This window comes from Anopheles stephensi, chromosome 2 (genome assembly GCF_013141755.1).
Source record: "Anopheles stephensi strain Indian chromosome 2, UCI_ANSTEP_V1.0, whole genome shotgun sequence".
NCBI classification, from domain to species: domain Eukaryota; kingdom Metazoa; phylum Arthropoda; class Insecta; order Diptera; family Culicidae; genus Anopheles; species Anopheles stephensi.
The window spans coordinates 6,548,526-6,558,501 of NC_050202.1; the positions used below are offsets into that span (position 1 = coordinate 6,548,526).

General features: G+C 52.4%; 4 protein-coding genes across 7 annotated transcripts; 2 read left to right on the plus strand and 2 right to left on the minus strand.

The window, feature by feature from the left end:
• The first annotated feature begins 48 nt into the window (after nt 1-48).
• On the plus strand, nt 49-857 carry LOC118504238 (cytochrome c oxidase subunit 5A, mitochondrial). Its single transcript, XM_036038462.1, has 2 exons — nt 49-195; nt 273-857. The coding sequence occupies exon 2, from the start codon at nt 277-279 to the stop codon at nt 733-735; it is 459 nt and encodes a 152-aa protein (XP_035894355.1). The 5' UTR covers nt 49-195; nt 273-276; the 3' UTR covers nt 736-857.
• On the minus strand, nt 844-2,894 carry LOC118504235 (kynurenine--oxoglutarate transaminase 3). The gene is made up of 3 exons (XM_036038457.1): nt 2,325-2,894; nt 1,854-2,241; nt 844-1,788 (listed from the first exon to the last, which is right to left on the minus strand). Exons 1-3 carry the CDS (start codon nt 2,459-2,461, stop codon nt 958-960), a joined length of 1,356 nt encoding a protein of 451 aa, XP_035894350.1. The 5' UTR covers nt 2,462-2,894; the 3' UTR covers nt 844-957.
• Nucleotides 2,895-3,181: 287 nt separating this feature from the next.
• On the plus strand, nt 3,182-5,524 carry LOC118504237 (uncharacterized protein CG16817). Of its 3 annotated transcripts, none has more exons than XM_036038459.1 (4): nt 3,182-3,430; nt 4,139-4,222; nt 4,434-4,693; nt 4,783-5,524. In XM_036038459.1, exons 1-4 carry the CDS (start codon nt 3,396-3,398, stop codon nt 4,935-4,937), a joined length of 534 nt encoding a protein of 177 aa, XP_035894352.1. In that variant the 5' UTR covers nt 3,182-3,395; the 3' UTR covers nt 4,938-5,524. The 3 variants fall into 3 exon arrangements, with proteins under 3 accessions (XP_035894352.1, XP_035894354.1, XP_035894353.1); XM_036038461.1 differs by having other exon boundaries at nt 4,434-4,697; nt 4,783-5,519; XM_036038460.1 differs by lacking the exon at nt 3,182-3,430 and adding an exon at nt 3,934-3,968.
• Nucleotides 5,525-5,692: 168 nt separating this feature from the next.
• LOC118504233 (importin-9) lies at nt 5,693-9,917 on the minus strand. 2 transcript variants are annotated; one of them, XM_036038452.1, is made up of 7 exons: nt 9,620-9,917; nt 9,293-9,540; nt 8,793-9,225; nt 7,899-8,700; nt 7,632-7,797; nt 6,171-7,374; nt 5,693-6,092 (listed from the first exon to the last, which is right to left on the minus strand). In XM_036038452.1, exons 1-7 carry the CDS (start codon nt 9,741-9,743, stop codon nt 5,887-5,889), a joined length of 3,183 nt encoding a protein of 1,060 aa, XP_035894345.1. In that variant the 5' UTR covers nt 9,744-9,917; the 3' UTR covers nt 5,693-5,886. The 2 variants fall into 2 exon arrangements, with proteins under 2 accessions (XP_035894345.1, XP_035894346.1); XM_036038453.1 differs by having other exon boundaries at nt 5,721-6,092; nt 6,177-7,374; nt 9,620-9,907.
• Nucleotides 9,918-9,976: the final 59 nt, after the last annotated feature.

Sequence of the window (9,976 nt, forward strand, 5' to 3'; positions counted from 1 at the left end):
GAGATAGGTACCGAAAAGGCCTTTCCTATCCCAGCACCCATTGACAAGCAAAACTGTCAGCCGAGCTGTCAACAAGGGATTCTCGTTTCCAGAGCAAAAAAAAAACAGGGTGCAAATTTTGCCTTGCTTTCGATTACTTAACACTAGTATTGGTTGGGTGCATTGATTCTCTACGCCGTTCCGGAATAATAACGAGTGAGTTTGCTGAATGCCATCTGGTTTTCCGTACGAATTGAACCATTCGCCTTTTTGTTGTTTTCCCCGAAACCCAGAAAGATGCTCCGTTTTGCGGCTGGTCGTGTGCTGGGCGGTCTTCGCAGTGCCGCTGGGCTGAAGAGTGGCGGTGTGTCGTCGATGGTGGCCGTGCGTCACTCGCACAGCAACGAAACCGACGAGGAGTTCGACAGCCGCTACGAGGCCTACTTCAACCGGCCGGAGCTGGATGGCTGGGAGGCGCGCAAGGCGATGAACGATCTGCTCGGCATGGATCTGGTGCCGGAGCCGAAAATCATCGTGTCCGCCCTGAAGGCATGCCGTCGCCTGAACGACTACGCGCTGGCGGTCCGCTTTCTGGAGGGCGTGAAGGACAAGTGTGGTGACAAAACGAACGAAATCTACCCGTATCTGCTGCAGGAAATTCGCCCGACGCTCACGGAACTCGGCATCGACACACCGGAAGAGCTGGGATACGATCAGCCGGAGCTGGCACTGAAATCGGTGTACGACATGCACTAAATTCGAGTGCGTGTGTGTGTTTGAGCGCGCGCGCGTCGTGTGTCCCAGGGCTCGCTAGTGCTTAGTCGTGGTCGTTTTGTCAATATTAAATAAATACACAGCCAGCTGTTATATAATCGGAACCATCCCCCGGGATCTGTGTATGTGTGTTTATTGCAATTGTTACACAAAAGGGCGATGTTGTTTGTGTGTTGCCTTCCTTTACAACACAACCCATCTAATCTAATTCGTCTTTGTTTTGTTCTTCCACTCGGTCAGAATGCTAGCGGCACGTTCCAGCGTATCATCCCGCTTGAAGAAGCAATACCGGACAAAGCTTTCCCCGAGCGCTTTGTGCTCGTCGTTGTAAAACGCCGACGGTGGGATGCCCTGCAGCCCGACCGTTTTGGTCATCCACTTGGTAAACCGGTAGTCACTGTACCGATCCGTTTCCTGCGACAGATCCACCTTATCGGCGAGCTTCGACCAGTCGGCCACCATAAAGTATCCGCCCTGCGGGATTGTCGGGCACATCCCGATGTCCTCCAGGAACCGGGCCATATAATCGCGCTTCGTGACGAGCTCCGTCGAGATGCTGTTAAAGTAGCATTCCGGGCTCGTCAGCTGATCGAGCTCCCGTTCGAAGCCCACCGCAATCGCTTCCTGTATCGGGGTGGCGCACGTGTACACACAGTTCTGGTGTACCATCTGCAAGTTGCGCATCAAACTCTCCGGCCCGTAAGCCCACCCAATCTTCCAGCCCGTCAGCGAGAACGTTTTGCCCGCCGACCCGATCGTGATCGTGCGGTCCCACATGCCCGGAAGCGTGCAGATGCGTACGTGCTCGAATGGCGCGTACACCATGTGCTCGTACACTTCGTCCGAAACGCACAGGACGTCCCACTGGGTGCACAAGTCCGCCACCAGCTGCAGCTCCTGGCGGCTCATCACCTTCCCGAGCGGGTTGTGGGGCGTGTTGATGATGATCATCTTCGTCCTCTCGTTGAACAGTTTGGCCAGCTCGAGCGGGTCCAGCTTCCAGTCCTCCGACGATATCGTGCGACCGGTTACGGTCTGTTGGGAAGTTGAAAGTAAAATTGCAAACGGAAAAATGCGATCCCCGGGCACGCATTGCTTACCGGCACCAGTGGAATGAAGCGGGCCACACCGCCGGCCGCTTTGACCATCGGTTCGTAGCAGTCGAAAAACGGTTCAATGATAATGACCTCGTCCCCTTGATCCACGTGACCTTGAATCGTAGCGTACAGCGCTTCGTACGCACCAACCGTCACCAGTATCTCACTCAGCGGGTTGATGGTCCTGCCGACCAGCCCGGAATACATCTTGCTTAGCGCTTGCACCAGCCGTGGATGGCCAAACCCACGCGTGTACTGGTTCGCCAACGGGTCGGGACTGTTGGCTGCGGCAGCCAACGCATCCAGCGCATACTTTGGCGCATGATAGTCCGGGAATCCTTGGCCAAGATTAAGCGGTTTATACTGCAGGGCAAGCTGGATGTATTCCACCCTACGCGGGAGAGTTAACGAGATGCAACCTGTTGAAAGAAATTGCCCGAACCCGCACTGGCGATCAACCCCGGACCCCCTTACCACACACTCTTCGTTGATCCCTGGTACCGCGCAGGAAGATCGAACTTGTTTGTTGACATCGTTCTAGCCGCTAGCGAGCGAATGGTCTGCCGGGCCAGCAAGTGTCCCACAAGCGTCCCAGTCCGTTGACAGAGCATTCAGTGGGTTTATATGGGATGGAATTTGGAGGAGCAAAAGCACTTCAAAAGAAACCGCACAAAAACCACTCAACTGCGCGCGATTGGTGGGGGCACGTTATAAGACAGGCGCGCAACTATCGTTCGCGATTATCAACGTCGTCATCATTGCGGTGTGGACCATTTGCGGTTTTTTTGTTTTTTTTTTCTCTCTGCCGTGCGTGATGTGCGTGGCTTATCTTTGGTCAAAGTGTTGCAAGGCGTTGAAATCGTTATCGCGGAGTTGAAAACAAAAGAATCCTTATTTCTCGTCATTTAATTGACGCTTGTTTTTTTTTCGGTATTTTGACTTGCCACCGTATCAAACAAATGATGATACAAACGGTGGCCTCAAAAAGCCAATTTGTTTCGCGCAAACAACAACGACCTTCCGACCGAAAGCGGTTCGAAATGCAAAATTTTGAACCGTTCTTTGGATGCTGCAAATCAATTGAATAATTTTGCAAACAAAACAAAAAACACTTCGCTTTTCGATGAGGAAAATTTAGTATACATATAACAGCTTCCAGCACGGATTGCAGTACATTTTCAACAATTTTGCTTAAAAAAACGTTCCCCATGTCGTTTTTTTCTCAGCAAAGCTGTACGTTCAAGCGCACGTTGAGCAGCGAACCCGACCACCATAAACGGACGGCTATGCATTGATTGAACACTCCGGCAAGGATGTCTGTTCTCGGCAGTCTTTCACATGCAGCGCCAGCGTACGGGTGGAGAAAAAAACTAAGAACCGGCATCGAAAATTCACGACCAATTCCCGTGCCGCAACAACGCACGTGCACGAGTTGATTTGATCGGTAGATTTACTTGGCAGCCCAAAAGGTTCTAAAACGCAAGTGTAGCGCGGCCCGAGCGGAATTACTGTATCGTATTCTGAAAGAAAGACGCGTTCCGGTTAATGACAAAAGACGCTAATATGACTACGGAATCAGCGTAAGTATTGTGCGGGTGTGCGGAATCGACCGGGTGCCGCACCGCTTTGCTTCCGGGCGTTTGGGAAAATCGTTCCGCAAACGCGATAAAACAACGAGGTTTTCTTCCCCATCCCGCGCCCCGTTTACAATGGGTGTCTCTGCTACCCTCTCATGTGTTTGTGTGTGTGTGCGTAAGTGTATGTGTGTGTGTGTGCGTAAGTGTGCGTTCGGGTGTATTTTTTTTCGCCTTTCTTCCCGGCCCCCGTCAGTCTGTACGGCACGGCACAAAAATTTAGTTCCCGATTTTCTTCTTTGAACCCCTTTTTTCCCACCTTCTCCCCCACCCACCCGATCCGGCGTGTGCCTTTTTATCGATTTGCACCGTGCCGAATACACGCCATCCATTTTGTTCCACTCCACATTGTGCCGAGCCAGAGTGTGGGGGAAACGGTCAAAAGGAATGGGAGTGACAGAGAGGAGGAAGTGCGGGGATTGTGTGTTTGCAGCCGGAAAGGTTAAGCGACCCCGGGGTGTCGCATGACTCGGCCCCGGCCTCGGTAAAAGAACCAGACATAAACACCATGAATGATGATGCATTGCGGGACCGACCGGACCAGCACAGAATATAGCACGTCGATTAAGTTTCTAATCGGTTTTGCATTTTTGTTCCTATCTTCCTGGTTTCCTGTTCCCGTTTTTCGCTCACCGTCTCTCGTGTCGACGACAGTGTGCCACCACCCGCCGTTTGGGCTCAACGGAGTGAAGTCATATTCTTAACGTTAAACGTCGAATGCACCGAGCCGGAGATCAAGTAAGTAGCGCCGTTCGGTAGCTATAGTAACGAGGCGTTTGTTCGAGAAACGGGACCGCCGGTACCGTACAAAAATAGTGTAGGCTTCCCGCACTCTATGATGACGATCGCAACCGTATCGTAGCAACGGGTGATCCTTGTTTCTTTTTCTGGGTTCTTTTTGTTGTGGTTGCACTAATAGTTCTATTTTTCTCCGCGCCGATTTTTGCAGATTCACCGAGGATTCGCTGACATTTAGCGGAGTCGGAAAGCCGGAAGGCAAAAAGTACGAACTGAATGTAGAATTTTACAGCAAAATCAACCCGGACAAGGTGGCAACGAAGAATATCAAACGTTGCATCGAGTTCGTTATTGCCAAAGCGGATCCGACAGCACCATACTGGCCACGGTTGCTCAAAGACAAGACCAAAACACACTGGTTGAAGGTGGACTTTAACCGGTGGGAGGAAGAGGGCTCGAACGACGAAGAAAGTAAGTGGTATTAGAGTCTGCCCCCGTTCATACTAGGATGTGTCTAATAATGCCTTCCCCCCCCCATCTTTTTGAACTTTGCAAACTAGAAATAGACATGAGCGACGGAAACGGCCATATGGCCGATTTTCTGCAGTCGTACGCTAAGAAGAATGAAGAAATCTCGTTCGACGATCTGAACGACCTGCAGGAGTATGATTCGGACGACGACGACAGCACTATTCCGGGGTTGACGGATGCTTAAATTTGGATCGCCCCCTGCCGCCGCCGCCACCACCACCGTGCAACACTGCTGCCCGTGTCTCGCAGAAGGGAGTTACGTGCGGCATACCGTCGTCGTTGTAAAGCGCGAAAAGATTGTTTTGTTTGAAAAATAAAGCAAAACCAACACAACACAAAAAGCAAAAATCGCCATCTCTTTAACAGCGGAGCGCGCGCGTCGGAATCAGCTAGAATTAGTTACACAGGACACACACACACACACAACATGGTTTAATAGGAGGAGGTTGTGTAGTAGTGGTAGTAGTAGTAGGAATAAAGAAGAACAAAATGGCACTCCTCTCCTCCAACTACTCGCCAAACTGGGGGGGACAAGGGCAAGCAAGTAGGAAAGCAATCGGACATAGCCAAGCGTGAGGTAGGAGAGCTGGACGAGAAGAGAGAGAGAGAGAGAGAGATCCATACAATAATACTACTATAGAAATTATCCTTAACATACACACAACCAACCAACCAACCGACAACTAAACTCGGATGCAAGTCAAGACAAAAGCAAGTCAAGCGAGACAAAATAAAAATCAACCAAACGGAGTTTTTGGGAACGGTACGTAAGAGAATAACATTGCGCGACCTAGTATCAAATGTGGCCGCCGCCTGTTACCAAGAAGGTCCCTCCCGTCAGGTCTCTATACCTCTAGGACCTCTAGGCGGATGCAGAGGACGATCGTTCACTATCGCTGCACGCGTGTTGTCTACAACGGCTGCCGTAGCTTCTCGGAGTTGGGTTGTATAGCTTCTTCCAGCCGTGTGCTGTGATTGCTACGCAAATGAAGTATATTTTCGACATTGGAATCACATGGATGATGAAAAGCATGCGTTTCTGTGTTGCTGTGATGCGCGTCGGTCTTCTCGTTCGAATTTTGAGACGTTGTACGCCTTGCTGGAGGACGACCCGGGTTTTTTTTTTTGTTCTTTTACATCGAAGCAATGTTGAACGTCTTCAGGATCTTCTTCTCCGTGTCGTCAATTTTCTCCAAAAATGCAAGGAAATTCTCGTGCTGACTAAAGCTTTCGATAAACTTGATCAGATACTCCATCGTGTCGCACTGGAAGATGGGATCGTTCATCAGCTCCGCCATCAACTGTCGATCGTCTTCGTCCTCCTCCTCATCATCGTCCACTTGGGGAGGCAAGAAAGAGAGTAGTAAAAGGCGACAGTCAATAAATGCTTCGAAATGGTAATGGAAATACTAATCACCCGAACCTTCCTCCAGCTGAGTTAGCAGCGTCAGGAACGATATCTTGCCCCCATCGCCGCCCACACTTGCGTCGTCCGCGTCGTCCTCATCGCTCGAACTGTGGCCCTCGTCGCCGCTGTCCTGATTCTTGCCGTGCGCCTCCTTTGCCTCCCGCAAGCTGGCCAGTTCGTGCAGCAACAGCTTAAAAATCTTCACCAGCACCGGCGTATCAACCCACACGGTCGGCGTTTTCGCCGTGGCTGATCGGGTGCGGCGTGCGGCCGTATTACTGTTGCCCACCGTGTTACCGGTCCCGGCGGCTGCCCCCGCTGCCCCGGCCGGTACCTGCTCCTTTATCATGACCGTGTTCAACCGATCGTCCTTCGTGGTGACACCGTGCTCGAACAGCTTGCACAGCGCTAGCGTCGTCACCTTTCGCTCGTACTGGCCGTAGAACAGATGCTGCCGGCTGAGCCAGTTCGCCAGCACGAAGCTCATGGCCGTTTCGCCCGTCGGGCCGGGCACGGTGCTAAGAAAGTTCATGACCGCATCCAGCTGGAGCAGCATCAGGTGCGCGAAGATGGTGACCAAGCTCATGATCACGTTCAAGCTCTTCACCAGCTGCATCTTGCTGAGCACCGCTTTCAGCAGCAGGTCGACCGAATCGCCCAACAGATTGCCCACCTTGGTAATGATCGTAATCACCAGCCGGCCAATGAACGACGCGGTCGACTCGGTGTTCATCGGGTTGAGCAGCATGGTGGTCACCTGCAGCACGTAGTTCAATCCCTCGCCATTCTTGTACCGACAGATCTGCTCCGGCGAGACCGCCAGGAACGACCGCAAACACTCACCGCCGGCCTGCATGACGGAGTGATCTTCGGCGCGCAGAATACAGTGCACCGCGGACGGAAAGGCGCTCTCGATCATGGCGTCGCTGAGCGGGGCTTGCGCGTACTTCACGAGCGTTTGCAGCACGTCCAGCGCTATTTCGGGCGAGAGCGTTTGATGATCGCTCGCCGGCTGGTCCTGGTTCAGGATGGTAACAAGCGTCGGGATGATGCGGTCCTGCAGCGGCAGCAAACAGAACGGGTTTTGGGACAGAATTTTCAGCACGTCCTGCACCATCTCGAGCAGAAACCGATCGTCATGGTACTTCTGGAAGACGGTCATGGTGACGTTGATCACCTTCGCGCATAGCGTGGCCGTAACGTTCACATCGAACTGGAGGGAGCGGACCAAGCAATGCATTTATTAGTTTTACCAGACAAAAAAAAATGTGTCGCCAGTGGTTCTGGTTTGGTTTAGAGTGGAATTTAAGGTTTTTAAACAAAGAATCGACCCCATCGGTCCAAATCGCCTGCAAAGTCGAAATGTACGGGTTTGCGTTTGGATCACACCGTATGTTGGGCTTAGTTTAGGTGGGGCTGTGGAATGAATCCACTGTAATATACCCTTCTGCGAGGTGCTTTCCTACGTACCGAAATGGTTGCACTTAATGCCTCCAGCAGCAGCCCCAGCACCGTGTTTTGAGACTGTTCAAACAGGCCAACCAGCCCGTCGAAGAAGTGTTCCAGCTTGGACAGTATCAGCACGTGGCGTTCGTCCTTGTTGCCTTTCAAATTGCTGCAGAACCCATAAATGGCGCTGCAGGTCGTACGGAAAAAGGGGGGGAATAAAGAAAGGGGAAATAAATAAAACCAAACCTCTATCTCGCGGGCTCTCTTCCTGCAACGCAACATCATTACCGTGCCGCCATTATTCGCAGCACAGTCGGCTTATCCACCGACAAGCTGTCCACCGTGACGTTCACAATCTGCTCCATGAACGGCTGCCGTAGAATGTCACACTCGCAGAACCGGCTCAACAGCCACAGGCAGCGCCCGAGCAGGTACGGCGACGCGTGACTCTCCATCAGCATCTTGAGAAGCGCCAAATATTGCCCCATATCGAAGCTGGCCGGATTTTCGACGATCATATCCTTAAACGAACCGACCGCCAGCATGGACGATTCGTGTATCTTCCACCAGTGCGGATTGCCCGCGTTGCGGTCCACCTCCGCGACGGCACTGTGCTTCCCGAGCGCTTCCGTAAAGCAGGGCAGCAGTTGCTTCTCATACTCGCGGCCCACGATCAGCAGCACGTCGTGCGCCGTCACGCGTATCGTAAACTCGACGCCCTGCTCGTCCTCATCGTCGACAAACTTTTCCGGATCTTCGACCCACTGGCGGGCCTGGTCTTCGGTGATTTGCATGTAAAGCACGGTAATGTACACCAGATCGGTCAGCACATTCATGATGGCCGCCTTGTACTTCTTCATTTCGATGATCGTGTGCACAAATTCGAAGATTTGCAATATCATCTGCACAAAATCATCCACCACGTCCTCGTCCTGGTCGGGGCCGTTGAATGGAGCGGCTTCGATTTCGTTCACCACGACCTTCACGTAAAAGTCGGCCAGTTGCGTCAGCAGCTGCCAGATCGTGGGCAGGATGGTACCGACGTACGGTTGCACAAACTTGGACATGTCGGAAATCATGTACTTTAGAACTGTAATGGACAATCAATGGGCAGATGGGTTTAGAGAAGAGCCGGGGAAGGGATAATCAAGCGCCCCGGTTGCACGATCGGTGCAGGCTTACTTTTAATGATTTGTGTTTTCAGCGGAAAGCTGCTGTGTGGACCGTTCGGTGCGGTTAAACCCTCTATCAGCCGCTGCATAAAGTTGGGTAGCACCGGATTGAGGATGGCCGACTTTTCCTGGCGCGTTTCAATGTTGGTGTTGATGCTGCGCAGCAGCGAGTACAGAATTTCGACCGCATACTTCCGCGCCGTGACGTTGTACTGGTTGGCGGCGGTAAAAATGCGATACACCTCGGACAGGATGAGCGGTGCCACTTCGCCCACCTGGCGATCGAGCTCGAGCGTAAACTCGGCCAGCACCTTCATCGCACCGTCGACCGAGTTTTCCGTGCCGCTTAAACATTTGACAATCACGTCGAACAGCTCCTGCCAGTCGCCGGGCCAATCGTACAGTGCGATGTTGGCTATGCAGTAGGCGACGACCGATCGAATCTGGGGCCGGACGATGCAAAACATTAACAAATACCGCAAACGGTAATGGGCGTGCAAACATGCGTACCTTGCTATTTTCATCGTACAAACCTTCCGGCAGGATCTGTTTTATCCGGCGCTTGGCCTCATCGTTTACGAGCAGTGCCGGTGTGGCACCGGCCCCATCGCCCACAGCCACATCTCCGACCTCATCAACGTCACCTCCATCGGCCCAGCAATCGTTCACGTACTGTTTCAGCATTACCGAGGCCAGCTGCCGTATGCCGATGTGTATCTGCTGTGCGACAGTAAACTCGGCCAAAATCACTCCATACCCTAACGAGGAGTAACGTAGCACCGGCATCAGCAATCGCGCAGCCACCAGTCATCCCCGTCCCCTGTCTCCCATACATACATTCGGTAAACTTTAGCTGCCCCAACCGTGCTTCGGCCGATTTTCGCTGCTCCGAATCCGGGTGCAATACCTTCTGCAGCTCCTCAAACATCGCCTGCTTCACGGCGTCCGAGTTTTGTGCCATCGTAGCACGGCTGGATCCACGCACAAACAGAAAAGCAACAAGCACTATCGGGGACACGCAGGATAAGCCCTCCGGGAAAGCCTCGTGGTCGTTTCGGTTTCGGCTGTGGCAACTTAATCAAAACAAACTTTTCCCGGCTTTTCACTGCTCAAGCAGATGTCAAATGCATTTGATGCGTGCGGCATGCTGGCAAGGAAGGAGTGAAATGTCGAATATTTCAGCATGAAAATAGA